General features: G+C 40.4%; 1 protein-coding gene across 1 annotated transcript in view; it reads left to right on the forward strand.

Annotated features, from left to right (window-relative positions):
* Positions 1–9222, forward strand: part of Kdsr (3-ketodihydrosphingosine reductase) — a 35537-nt gene extending 26315 nt beyond the window's left edge. The window contains exons 11-12 of the mRNA XM_048806581.1: positions 1732–1833; positions 4920–9222. Of these exons, the coding sequence (XP_048662538.1) occupies positions 1732–1833; positions 4920–5039 (222 nt within the window). The 3' untranslated portion in view covers positions 5040–9222. The remainder of the gene's footprint in view (positions 1–1731; positions 1834–4919) is intronic.
* Positions 9223–14503: the final 5281 nt, after the last annotated feature.

A 14503-nucleotide genomic window follows, 5' to 3' on the forward strand; every position in this document is an offset into this window, starting at 1 on the left:
TCACCCAGTCTCTTTAAGGTCTGCATAATAGAGGTCAGCTGGATTCTCTTGTCCATTTCTGTGGTCAGTCTATTGTAGTATTTTGTTTTGGTTGAAGCAGATGAAGAAAATCTGACCACATACAGCTATGTAGTCAGAAGAGGAAGATGTATCTTGTAGGACTTTTTAGATAATTTTGGATATCATTTTCTTCTTCTGATATTAAAATCCAAACTGAGCAAGTGGTCATTCCTTAAAGGTTAGCTACAATGTGAAATTGGAAACCACATCAATGAACTTTTTGTTCTCTGTGACATTAAAATCTGTTGGTCTCTTTTGCACTTTGAATGGATCTTTTACTCATTCATGATTTGGTATCAGGAATTAGTCATTTGGAAAATATGGGTTCACTGAGTTATCAAAAAATCACATTCCTCAATATCACTGCTGATATTACCATAAAAGTATGTGTTGAGAAGCTGACAGTTTCAAGATGGCAGACCAAGTTTTTGCATATCTGAACTTTTCCTTGAAAGCTCAGATTTTAACGTTACCCATGAATACACCAAGTTGTTTTCCTCCAAGTGACAGGCTCACATGGTTCTCTCTGCTCATCTGCTGTAGCCAAGCAGATCACTCTCCCTGCCTGTCATGGTGCTCGATGCTTTCATATGAAAACAGTGTTCCTGGGAGGGCAGCAAGTTCAGCTCCAAGCAGTTGCACAGGCTTTGCATTCAAGTGCGGCAGAGGCACTTGGTGCCAGTTTCTCACTTGTCAACAGAGTAATGTAGCACCCCCCTCATCCACGAGGGATCTCAGGGATGCCTGAATCTGCAAACCCTCTACATACTGTTTTTTCTCCACATGTATGTAGGAAAACTTATATAGGTTGTCTTTGTGTATGTAATTATGGATATATTTTTATTCCTTTGGAATTAAACCCAAACTCAACAAATGGTCACTTCTTAAAGGTTAACTACAATGTGAAATTGAAAACTACATCAATGAACTACACAGTTAAACTATAAAATAAGGTAATTTATGAATTTGGTTTCAGATATGCTGGATAAAGAGATAATTCATGGCCAGGGTAGGACAGAGGGGGACGACGTGAGATTCCATTGTGCTACTCAGAGCCGTGTGCAACTTGAAACTCATGAATTGTTTATTTCTGGAATTTTCTATGTAATCTTTTCAGGCCTTGGTTGACTGATGCTGGGGATAAAGGGGGCTACTGTATTGAGGAGACATGTCTTCAAGGGTTGTGATTTTATAAAATGATTAACTTTTCTTCTTTACCAAGGGACTTTTTAAGTAAAATGGACATTTAAAAAATTTTTAAAGATTTTTTAAAGTTGAGTTTTCTTTGTGTATTTATTATTGCAAATGCATGTGGCAAAGGTAGTGACAGTGATTTTTAGTCTAGTTTGGTGAGAACACTGATGGAGTTAATGGCCCAGTAGGCTTGCCTATTAGTGCACATGTCACTGTGGTTTGACAAGGCAGTGAATGCCTTAGTATTATGACGGTCACTTTTTTCCTTGGGGTTAGGGCTCCCAGGGTTCTGTGGACTCACATTTCGAGAGCTGCCCATCAGCCAAGGACAAGTGTCTGAGTTCTAATGTTTGCCTTGTTACCATTCTATCCCACCTAAAGTGAAAAATATACCTCATTGCTGCTGATATGTTGAATTGATTCCTTTCAGCTTACAATGGATCCCTCTCTCTCTGTCCTCTTCCTTCTCTTTTTTAGCAAGGAAATTTTAATAGTTCCATCGGCTCAGATGGGTACATGCTCTCAGCCCTGACCTGTGGGATGGCTCCAGTAACTTCTATCACTGAAGGACTCCAACAGGTAAGCTCTGCCTTCATCAGACAGACAGATGGACAGAAGGACAAGGTAGAAACTGCCCTGTGTCAGACCTCCATGGGAAAAGGCTAAGAGTGGACTAGTAACTGTATTTGGGAATGTGAAAAATTTTTATTGAGCTGTCGAATTTTCTCCCTTCCTCTGCTAGCAATAAGTAAATAGGGAGTAGGTTAAGGATGTAACCTAGGGAATGTAGACTGGGAAGAAATTTTTGGTGCTGAGCCCTGCAAACAGATGAAGCACTGTCTCTACTATTGGGGTGTTAATCTGGGTTTTCACCTAAGAAAAGTCTTGCTTCAAAGAGTTTGGAAAAATGGAATTCTCTATCTAGTTTACCAGTGGCCTTACCTTACAACATAATGAGCTATTAGACTATGATACCTTTTCCAGCTAAGTCAGGTTACCCGTATCCAAGCTTCTGAAGGAGATATGAGTGGAGGGTTAAAAGAATTCCCTACCGTTACGGCATTTATAGTATTGTCCAAGACACACAGAAGTTACTTATTGATGTGCATGCTGGTGCTGTTTGCTTTGGAGAATCAGATGTAAGGCAACCTCTCTAACCTCAGGGTGCCTGCATTCAGTCTTCTTTTCTTTTCCTTTCTCTTTTGTAGTACTGGAGATGAACCCGGGGGTGCTCTACCACTGTGCCACATCCACAGCCCTTTTTAAATTTTTTATTGTGAGACAGTCTCACTGAGTTGCTGAGCCTGGCCTTGAACGAGATCCTGCCTTAGCCTCCGAGTTGCTAGGATTATAGGTGGGCGCCACTGTTCCCAGCACGGACTGCTTTTCTAAATGGCAGATGAATCTTGTATAAAACCTTCCGTTGCTCCCCATTACCACCCAGATGAAGCTTAAATTCTAGCACATGTAGCAAGTCCTCTGACCTGCTAACCTTTCTGGCTCTTTCTCTTCCTTCCCCTACTCTTCTTTCTCTTTCTGGAACTTTCTTTATGTCCCTCATCCCCAGCTTTCCTTTGTCTAGCCAGTGTTTAATCTTCCTTCAGATCACATCTTCAACTCTTTGTTAGACTGTCTCATAATCGCTTTTTCTTGAGATTTAAAAATGTGTAAATATGAATATTTACATACATATAATGGACTACTATATATATGTATGTGTGTGTGTATGTGTGTGTGTGTGTGTGTGTGTGTAACTATTTTTTAGAATAGTTTTAGGTTTATAGAAAACTTGAGGTAGAGTTCCCATATACCCCTACCCCCACCCCACCTCTCCTCCAGAGTTTCCCTAACGACTTGCATTAGCCTGGTGCCTTGAACCAACATTGACACATTATTCGAAATTCAAGTCTACAGTTGAGGCTAGGGTTTATTATCAGTGATGTGCACTTCTGTGGGTTTTGACAAATGCATAATGTCGTCTATCTAACAACACAGGGTCATGCAGAATAATTACACTGCCCTAAAACTGCCCTGGTCTGCAATTTTCATCCTCCCCAGAGTCCCTGTCCACGAGTGATCATTTTACTGCTTTCCTGGTTTGGCCTCTGCCAGCTTTCCTTTGGTTTTTGTGCTTTTGCAAGTTATCCTTGCTCGAGTTCAGAGAATGGAGTGATTTCCAAGGGCTGCTAAGGAGATCAGGGACCTTCCCTTGCACCCCACCCAGGACCTCCACAGCACCCCCCATACACCCTGTTCCTTCACCAGAAGCTCTCCTGTTCCCCTGGAAATGAGAGCCCCATGTGCCACTCTTTCAGGGTCGACATGTCATGTTATTGCCTTCCAGGACGAAAGGCGAGCACTTGGCTCTCCCCCACGCCATCCTCTCCCCACCCTCATTTTGTGATATTACTTATGCTGTCCTTTTGTTTTATTGTCATCTTGGGTAGATCCCTATTTGGGAAGATCATTTTGGTGACTGTTTAGATGCCTTTTACAGCTGAATGTCACTGTGTTTGTCATGTTTAATGATTAGTTGTTAAAAAAAAAAAAAAAGCACAACTTGCTTGTTTTCCCTAAAATTATTTGTTTGCTTTTTAAATGTATTTCTGAACACTTGTTAATTCACTATTCCATTCTCCTCTCACCTCATCTTCATCTGCTCTTGAGAGGTTTAGAAATACCCGATATTGGATCAGGAAGGAATTCCTCCTGCGAGCCCAGACCTTGCAGGCCAGACCAGTTGCCCCTTGCCTGGTGCAGAGCTGATGCCTGGCTGCCCGCTCCTTGGTGGTCACGGGACAATCCCTCTGCCTCTTGTGTTGGGTCCCTTCTTCCTGTATCATATGACAGCATCTTTCTTTGTTGAACTTTCACTTCATTTGCCTCTGGCCATAGCTTTCTGGAAAAATAGGGTACCTGGAAAGCCAAAATGTTGAACCCTTGTATAGACAAAAGCATCTCTTTCTCTTTGTAGTTTAATGTCTTTTCAAGATCCCATTTAGAGTGGCTGTAGTGAGGGTCTGCTAGTGGAGAGAGTGAGGGTCAATAGATATGGGCAGTTGCTGCCTCGACCCTGAAACAGAAATTGCCTTTTCGCTTGATCATCTTTCTAGTTAACAAATAAGCTCCAGCAGAGCACGCTTCGGGAGGCTGAGGCAGGAGGATCACTTGAGCCCAGGAGTTCAAGTGCAGTCTGGAAGACATAGTGAGTCCCTATCTCGAAAAGGAAAGCTCAGAGAGGGCAGGGATATATCTTGCTCATCATAGTCTTGCCAGCACCTAGCACAGGGGCTTTCCCTTGTGCTCAGAAGACAGATCTTAAACCAGAGAAGTCTTAATTACGTATCTCGGTTTGGGATGCCAAGTGGAACTTCCCTTGCTATTATAGCTCTGTTCTACTAAGAGTACTTATTTTAATCCTTTTATGGTTGGAATTTTTTAATTGAACAAATGTCATCTCTGGTAGGCTCAGTGCTGAACAGTGGTACTGAGCCCACATATTCTGTTCCTCAGGATTTACTGACATTTATATATTTTCATTATACTTATCCTTGGAGCAGATTAGAAAATGTGTCCTAGAAACTACATACAAGAGAGCTAAATACCTTGAAATGAACTGCAGTGTTATGCTGTTGGATGAGCTGAAAGGTCTCTCTACCTTGCAGGTGGTCACCATGGGCCTTTTCCGCACAATTGCTCTGTTTTACCTGGGAAGTTTCGATAGCATAATTCGCCGCTGCATGATGCAAAGAGCAAAATCTGAAATCGCAGACAAAACTGACTGATTTGTGGAAAAAGACTGTTTCCAAAAATGATTTGAACAGCTTGCTGCTACACGGGACCCACCTTTTGGCCTACAGACACTATGTCTTGTCTTCGAATATGTGGTTGGACCAGTGCTCTTCAGAAGCAAGAGGATAGAAGTTCATTCAGGACAATGTCGTTACACTATGCAAACATGGACCAGGAGCGTTTGGTTTCTGGCCTCTGAGGTGGCACGGTGGTGGTGTGGGAACTGATAGCACATAAACAGGGTAAAGAACAGAATGCGAGTGATGACTTAAATTGTTTCTATTTATTCTCTTCTTTCCCCCATAGAGATCAAGTCCAGAAATGTACTTTATGGCACATAAGAATATGTCTTGAGGGCTTTTTAAAACTTTCCATGAAAGGCAGTTTATGGATTTCTGGGGCTTTTTTTTTTTTTTCTGCTTTTTTTTTAACTTGGTGTATTTTACTCGAGATGAGTTTTACTCATTGCCGGTGAGTCTGAATTACTGAGTCTGAGTGTCGTGGACACCTCTGTGCTGTGCTCGGGGGTCTACTGCTGGTGGGCGCTCTCTCCCTCTGATCCTGTGAAGCTACGGGGGATGGGAGAGGCATTGCATCAAGAGGTAAGGAGATCAGACTTTTCCAATCTTCCTTAGACCCTAATGCTTAGGAACTTTCCATATTTTATTCATGGGGAAAACAGCATCCTTAAATGTTCTCTGAAGATAAATAAAATCTTAGAAGCTTAAAAGTTTACAGTTTCTTCAATAGCCATGGTGACCCGAGTTCCCCTCTCCCCGTGCATTTGAGTGTCTGCTGTTCTTCCTGTCTCTCCCTTTCCAGTTTTGCTTATACTACTGTAATATTTTTGCTTAAAAAAAAAAGACCAGCTAAGACTTTTCAAATTAATTTGTGAATTCATTAAAACAAACAATTAAAAAGTGTGACCTTCTTATCCTTGTAGCATAGATGTAGCTTTTAGGAAAGGCTGATGATTGTTGTTTTAGTTCGTACTCATTCAGAAAAAAGATGGCTAATTTTGAAGATTCTCATTTTTGAAATAAAATGAGCACCTGTTCTCTCTGTCTCCACCACTGACCCAGAGAACAGGATCTTCAGGCCACCTTTAGTTGAGGAAACCCACTCAAACCTCTAGCTACCGAGCCCTGGAAGTCTTCCCCACCCATGAATGGGGGGTTGGGTTGTAGGATTTGATGTATGTGGAGTGGATTCCCACAGCAAGTGCCTCTGAGGAGTCTCAGCCACTGTTCCCCGTTGCCCCTTGTTGGTTGTATGTGCTCCTCTGACTTCAGGACAGTGTCCTTCCTCTTGATGTTATGCCAGTCCCTTCCCCCTTGCAAGTACGGTAGCCCATTCCAGTTCACTTCACTGGGAAAAGACCTCTACTTTTGAAGAAGAAACTTTTTTACTATTCCCTTTTTTTTTTTTTTTGATGTGTGTGTGTGGTACTGGGAATTGAATCCAGGGGTGTTCTACCACTGAGCTACATCTCCAGTCCCCCTCTTTTTTTTAAAATTTATTTTTTGAGACAGGATCTCGCCAAGTTGCTGAGGCTGGCCTTGAACTTGCGATTCTCCTGCCTCAGCCTCCTGAGTTGCTGGGATTACAGGTATGCACCTCCACCCAGCTTGAAGAAGAAACTTCTTCATTGTTAAAACAAAACAAAAATGATCAAAACCATAGAAATGTAGCCAGGCTTTTTTTTTTTTCTTTTGATTTTTTGAAGCTCTTGACTTTAAAGTGACTTTAAGTTTTTTAAACAGTAAGATGTTTAATGGCTCCGTGATGTCTTTTTTTATCAAGATCTGCATATGGCATATTTTAAACACTGATAAATACAGGAGAAATTATTACTTAATATATGAGTTACTTGGAATAACTTCATTACAGTTTACAGGAGTGGGTTGATGCCAAAACGGTGTCATAGATATTTCAGTCTTATATAGCCAAAGATTGCAGACGATGTCGAGTCACATTGTACAGCTGCAAAAATGGAATAATGCCTGTATTTTTCTAATTCACAGAAAACAATTACATTAATATCTGGATGGTCCTTAAATTTATTCTTCTCATATAAATGTTCCTTGAATGTTGACACCTTCTACTGCTGGTCTGTATTAAAATGGAGTCCAAGATGGTGTCTGATTAAATAAAATTAACTATTTAACAGTAGTTATTTCAGCATACTTTTTTTTTTTTTTTCAAATTATCCTTATAGAGAATACTGTTACTCCAGGGAATCTGTTGCCCTAACACATTTTAAAGCCCATATTCTGTGGTGAGATATTGTCCTTAAACCAGTGTAAGTCTAGGCATGAGAGCAGATTCGCAGAGATTGTAATGCCATGCAATGAACCTTTGTCAGAGATGGTTAAGGCCTACACTCCCTTATTCCAAAATCTTTGAAACCAAGTTTGTTTCTCTTTTTTCTAAATTTTATCCCACTGTTTATTTGTTAGCAAAATTTGACTTGAACTAATGGGAGATTAATGTAGTTTGTGCCACTTTGTATTGCCCAAAAAAGTAGCAATAGGTACGATTCCAGGTATTGCCAAGACTTTGGAAGTTCTATATTAGACAATGCATGCCCACAGTACCTTTCAAAGATCCCACAAATTTTGAATTCTGAAACATATCTGGCCCAAAAAGTTTTGGATAAGGAACTATAGACATTTAAGCAGCATCCCCCAGGGCTGTGACTTCATCCCAGGCACAACAATGTTAAAAAGAAAATTCTACTTCTTAATCTGTTTTGGCTTGATTCTTGTACAACTTGCTTTTCTGCACAGGGGAAGAAGAGGAAAAAAACGAAAAAGGGAAAGAAAACCTCAGTCCAATTGTTAGGGAAACTATGAATTTTCCCCCCTTTTTTAAGATCATATTGATTCAGGGGCTGTGGACCTAGTTCAGTGGTAGAGTGTTTACCTAGCACATGTGAGAACCTGGATTCCACCCCCAGCAACAAAACAACAAAAAAACTCACATTGATTCAATATCTGCTATAGCCAAAAGTGGGTAGATCTTCCTTACGGCAACAGAAGTTTTAATTTTTTTTCCCTTTGGTACTGGCGATTGAACCCAGAGCTTCGCACCATCTCTACCACTGAGCTACACCCTCAGCGCTAGAAGTTCAATAATGATTCTGTTGAAATGTTGACTCTGTGTGACCATCAACAACTTCTGTGAATTTCAGTTCTGAAGTGCCTGCTCTTCTGGGTTTGGTTGTTCTATTTTATTTTCATTTACTTGTGAGTATATTTATTAAGAATTAACATGCAGCCATACAAATTCTAAAATATGTTCAAGGACCCTTCATAATTGAAAAATGTATAGTAAACAATTCTCATTTCTTTTTACAAAAATAAAAATCTTGGCTTGGGGATGTGACTCAGTGGTAGAGCCTGGCATGCCTGGGGCCCTGAGTTTGATCCCCACCACCACAAAAAAAAAAAAAAGTTATTTTCTAAAAAATTTAATAATAATTCACATAGTGAAAAGAATAAAATTTTAATCTGGTTATGATGTCTCTTTACATTAATTAGTACATATATTTAGTTTTATTTATCTGGATCTTTCAAGCCATATGTTATTGATTCTTGCAAGTGAAATTTTAAGAGACTTTCTAATACTTAGATGATGGGAGCCTTTTGGTAACAGTTGCTTCAATTCAAAGAATTGTATTTTTTGTCTTTCTAGAAGAGGTCAGTACATAATTTTTTTCTGAATTATGTCATCAGATTTAATTTTATTACATCATGTTCTAATTTAAACGTGTATTACTCACTTGGGGACGCTTTTAAATATTCATACTTTTGATGTAAATGCTTTGTATCTTTCTCATTTCCTTTAGTTCTTAGTAACTCAGCTTTAAAAAGTACTTGCTGACCATAACCTTCCAGTTGTGGATGGAATCACTGTTCAAGTTACAGTTCAGGGTAGCTGTGGATTTGATATTTCAAAGAGGAGAATAGTTGCTTTTATATTTTACACTTGCTTGATGTGACAACTCTATAGTGGTTTTTAAATTGAAAAAGAGCACATGGCTATTTTGATACATTTTAGAACTTGTGTTGGCTACTTTAGAAGCTTTTGTGGCAAAATTGTAACCTAATTTTCATATCTTGTATTTCTGAATCACAACAAAAAATAAATGAGGAACAAGCTTTACAAATCTGAGAACTTATTTTCCTAGATATATTTTTAAGAGGACACGTTAATTAACAAGACAAGAACATCTTCCATAGTGTTATGTTGACTTTGCATCCTAAGCTATCACAAAGCCTGATTTTTATCATTTTTTGTTTTAGAAAATGACATTTTCAGTACGTACATGATTGGTATTCTGAGTTATTTCAAACATGTTCTGTTTATAGGATTCTAATACAGGGTATATGAGTAAAAGTTCAAGAAATGTGGAATTTGGTAAAATCTAAGTAAGTTTTTCAGATACAAAAAATAGATATTTTGTACTTTGCATTATATCTGTATATTCCATCAGTAAACTATCTCCTAGCTCTAAAAAGCAGCAGATGATACAAGACTGATACTAAGAAGAGCACACCTTAATATTCTTGATATTCTCTTAAACAGAATTTTCTGTCACATCAAGAAGAGATTTTTTGGACTCCTTGGTTGATAAGTTTAACTTTTAAATTTGAGTAATTTTTATTCATAAGTGACATATGATATCACTTATTTAACTTTTATGTTTGGATGTTAAAAAGAAAGAAATTATTTTTTTGATTTCTATTCATTTCTGATTTTAACCTCCATTCATCATATTTGTTGAATACCAATGGGGAGCCAGATGCGATGGCATACAACCATAATTCCAGCATCTCGGGAGGCTGAGGCAGGAGGATGGCAATTTCAAAGCCAGCCTCAGCAACTTAGCAAGGACCTAAGCAACTTAGTGAGACCCTGTTTCAAAACACAAAATAAAAAGGGCTGGGGATATGGCTCGGTGGTTAAGCACACCTGGATTCAGTCCCTAGTACCAAAAACAAAAAACAATGGTGAGCTGGATGTCCAGACACTGGGGATACAATTCTGCACAAGAAATTTGTTATTTATTCTGGTGACTTCATTTCTTGTTTCTCTATCACCTCCTTTCCTTAATCCCTCTGATAACTCTACTAGATGCTTACAAGTTTTGCTGGAGAAAGGGGAACAAGTTCCCCATTCTTTCTTTGGCTTGAGGCCTCTGAATTTTATGACTGAAGTATTTGAATGCTAAGCACCCTGTTCTAGTCTGGGACTCCACCAAGGAAAAATGTGGTCCCTGCCTTCAAGTAACTTAAAATCTAGTGCAGAAACGTGCCAGAAATTGCACTCGACCAACAATAGATTGAAAACAGATGCCCATCACTGTTGAGTGCTGGACATGTTTTAAATTACTGAAATTATACATTAACCCTATGAGTGATATTTTTTATCTCCCTGTGTTATGAATGAGGGAGCAGATGGAGAGGTTCAGTAACTAGCCCAAGTCACAGCTGCCAAGCAGTGCAGCCAGGATTTAAACCCAGGTTAGTGGTTTTTAAGCTACCCGTCCCTGTACCAAGCCACATCTACCAGCAGGTGGACTCCAAAAGCTGCCCAGGAAAGTCAAGGATGTTTTCTTAGAGAAGTTCTTGAGCTGGGACCTGAAGAATGTGTATTAATTTATCAGGTGAAAAGATTGGGTGCATTTCAGGAAGACCAGTCAGTGTGTGAAGTCAACAGATGTTGGAGATCTTGGCATGTTCCAGAAACCACCATAAGTTAACCTACCTGTGAGAGGGCAAAGTGGCAGGGAAGGGTGGGCAGGCTTGGCCAGATCATGCCATGCAGAGGAGTGGAAGAACTGAGCAGAAATGCAAAAATCACGATTTTTTAGAAAGGTCATGGTAACCCTTGAAATTCAGTTTTAACATTGCTCAGCCCTCAGGCCTTTGAGTAAACAATCCTCATGAATTTGAAAGATACCCCCATTAGATATATGACTTGAATTGTCACCCCTAAACATGTTGGAGTCCTTCACCTTATTCAGGGTCTGTAAAGATACAATCAAGTTAAGATGAGGTTATGAGGATGGGTCCTCCTCCAATATGGCAGACAGCCTGGTGAGAATCCAAGGCAGACACACAGGAAGAATGCCATCTCAGGATGGGCAGAGATTGGAGGGATGTAGCTGCCAGCTAAGGATCATCAAGAACTGCCAGCCACTCCCAGAAGGCAGGAAGAGACAGGAAGATCCTACCTAGAGTCTCAGGGAGAGCATGGCCTCACTAACACCTTGATTTTGGACTTACAGTTTCCAGAACTGTGAAAGAATATATATTTCTGTTCTAAGCCATCCAGTTCATGGGACTTTCTCAAGATAGTCTTAGGAAACAAACAAAAACCTTGATTATTTTTTTCTAATTGAGTTCAGTAGCAATATCTAGGAGATAATTGTGCTAAATATAGACCGCATAAGAGAACAAAAGTTATTGCACATAAGAATGCAAATCCTTTGCCAGGTATGGTGGTACATACCTGACATCCCAGCAACTCAGGAGGCTAAGGTAGGAGGATCTCACATTCTAGACAACTTAGCAAGACTCTGCCTCAAAATAACAAAAAGGGCTGAGGATGTAACTTAGGAGCAGAATGCTCCTGGGCTGTTACACAAACACTCTCTCTCTCTCTCTCTCTCTCTCTCTCTCACACACACACACACACACACACACACACAAGTGTAAATTCTTTACCTTTTCTGCTTAAATATGATGGTTCTATGACTGCCGTTTAAATCCAAGGACAGGAGTAGGCATTTGAAAAATGTAAGACAATTTCCTACCCTTAGTTTATTTCACCTTTTAAATGCCAAGTCATTAATCTGGAAGGGGAAAAAAATCACAAGTAAATTTCCTATGCTTTCTTTTACAAACCAAAAATAAACATTATTTGTCCACTGTTAAACTTGCACCACAGCATGATTTATTTGTAATTCGTTGCCTAGTTTTAAAGCTTGTTGTTTAATTATTCTAACTTTCTTTTTGAGGTTTAGAACCCACCATAAATTAATCTGGTGGGTTTCTAAGTTAAACTGAGGCTTGTTGGTTTAGATTTGACAAAAGCATTTCCTGATTACAAGAAGAGTTTGAGAGCACAAAGCAGACACCTGGGATGTGATCATTTACATTAGAAGGAGGTTCTAAGCCTGAATAGGTTGGGAACACTATTACTGGGGCTTATGTAGTGCTTGCTACCAAGTATTCAAGGCATCTGAAAGAGCATGCATTGTTCAGCATAAGAGTTCACAATGTAGAAGGTACTTGAAATTAGAAGCTAGCATTTAATTGCTTGTCAGGCCTGTGAGATGCTATTATTTAAGCAATTCATTTTTTTTAATGCAGGCTACATGAACTACTAGTTTTCTAGTTTTTCTCCAGTTAGTTCATTTCATTTATGTATTTCTTTCCACTTCATTCGGGGTCATGGTTTTTAACCTAAAATAACAAAAATGGTTATATTTTGAACTCATCTTTCTATTAGTAATCAATTTCCTCTGAAAGTCTTTCTTCCCTCATTTTAAATAAAAATGTAGTGATCTAATACATATATTAAACATTAGTGTGTTCATATTAGAATAATGTTCTTTTAAAATTTTCATAAACTTAGGGAACATCCACACTGATGCTGGAAGAGAACTTTTTGAATAATGCTCTAAACATCAACCAGCAGGTGGCGAAAACTAGCCAAAATAAAAAATTGCTTTTTGTTTGGCATACTGGAGAAAGAAGAAGGAAAACAGGCTTTTCAGACTCTTGATACACTCTCTATTCCCTGCATCCTACTATTTCTCCCTGGTGCCACCCTACTGGTAGACTCCAACCAGACAGAGCTGGCAAAGGGTGGTCCCTTGGTCCTGAGAGATAGAAGCCATCTTGGAAAGTGAAAGGTCCCCCTGGTGCATGTGTGTGGAAAGTCTCAGCCCAGACGCAGTCCAGGACTGACCCAGACCTGTCCTGAGCTGCTGGTTATAGCCAAGATACCACAGAAGGAAGTGGTCCAGGAGACCCATATAGTGAGACTATGGGAGCAAAGAAAGAGAAGGAAGTTGTCCTTTCTCTGGGAATAGGGGATCCATTTTCTTCTGGCTGCCTCCCTCGCACAAGTGCAATTTCTTTTCCAGCTCCCTCCTCTGGTTTCCTCACCCACGTGCTGGGTATTAGAAGTACAAAGGCTTTGAATTCTTAAGCAATTTGGGAGGTTTAAGACAAGGGTATGAGATTACTAAACCATAATGTTATGGGATTAATATATTTTCTACTATTTCTATGAGAACATATATCCCAGACCAACCAATTCCTAGTGTCTACATCCAGGCAAGACCACCTCCCCACCACTCTCCTTGAGTCAAAGAGGACTCTTTCACAACCATCAGAAGGGCAAGAAGCAGCGCCTCCCTTCATTCCCTCAAATAATAGATTGTAGCAAGGCATGGGTTCTACATGCAACAAGTTGGCAGGATGGCTGAAAGGATATGTCAGGTGAAGAAATGACAATAATGTGGTGTGCTATTTCTTCTTAAGAATAAATGCCTTGATTTTAAACTAGGAATGAGAAAAAAATAAAGATGGTGTTGGAACGCACACATTGTAGTACTCATTGGTCATGTTTCTATGACCACAAAAGCCCAGTGTGCCTATGTGTTTGTACTTAAGCCCTGCGGCTGTGCTTTTACTAAACACTTTTCCCCTCCTTGGTGCTTTATTTGCCAAAGACTCTTAATGATAAAAATAGTTACACACATGCAACTTGTTTGTCCTCTTTTCCTTTTCTCTTAGGGGCTATTTAGACTGGTGAATTAAGAAATACGTCTGGTTGCGGCACAAGGATTTGCTTGTGTTTATCACTTGAGAAGGTGAGACCATCTCGGATTGGCCGCCAGGCAAGGTGGAGACCGTTAAAAACCCACCGTCCCAGTTAAGACGGGGCTTTAAAGTAGCCAGCCCTGACCCAGTGTCCCAAGTGTAGGGGCAGAGGAAAAATATACACTCAACTATTTTAAAGCCCCGAAACAACCTCTCCCATCCCCTCCCCTGGAAGTTTGTTCTGGCCGGGGTCGCTCAGGTCTGCTCAGGTGGACAGGGGCCAGGGACCGTGCGGGTGTTCGGCGTGGACACAGAGTAAGCGGCTTGAAAGTAAACACGACGCCTGGGGCTTCCCCGGCATTCCTTATTCAACGTGCACGGCCGTCCCTCTTCACCGCAGGGCAGCGCTGAGGTCCCACTCCTCGGGGGTCAGCACCGGCCCCGCTCCTCTCCCAGGCGACAGAGCTCTGGTGCCACACGGAGTGAGTACACACACGTGTGCATACACATGCACGCACAGACGGTCAGCAGCCACCCAGCGATTCCCGGGGCTGTCCGGCCCTTGTTTTCATGGCGCAACCGCCCAGCTGCAGCCGCTCTGCGCTACGCCGCTG

The sequence above is a fragment of the Marmota marmota genome, unplaced genomic scaffold (assembly GCF_001458135.2).
Source record: "Marmota marmota marmota unplaced genomic scaffold, marMar, whole genome shotgun sequence".
NCBI classification, from domain to species: Eukaryota; Metazoa; Chordata; class Mammalia; order Rodentia; family Sciuridae; genus Marmota; species Marmota marmota.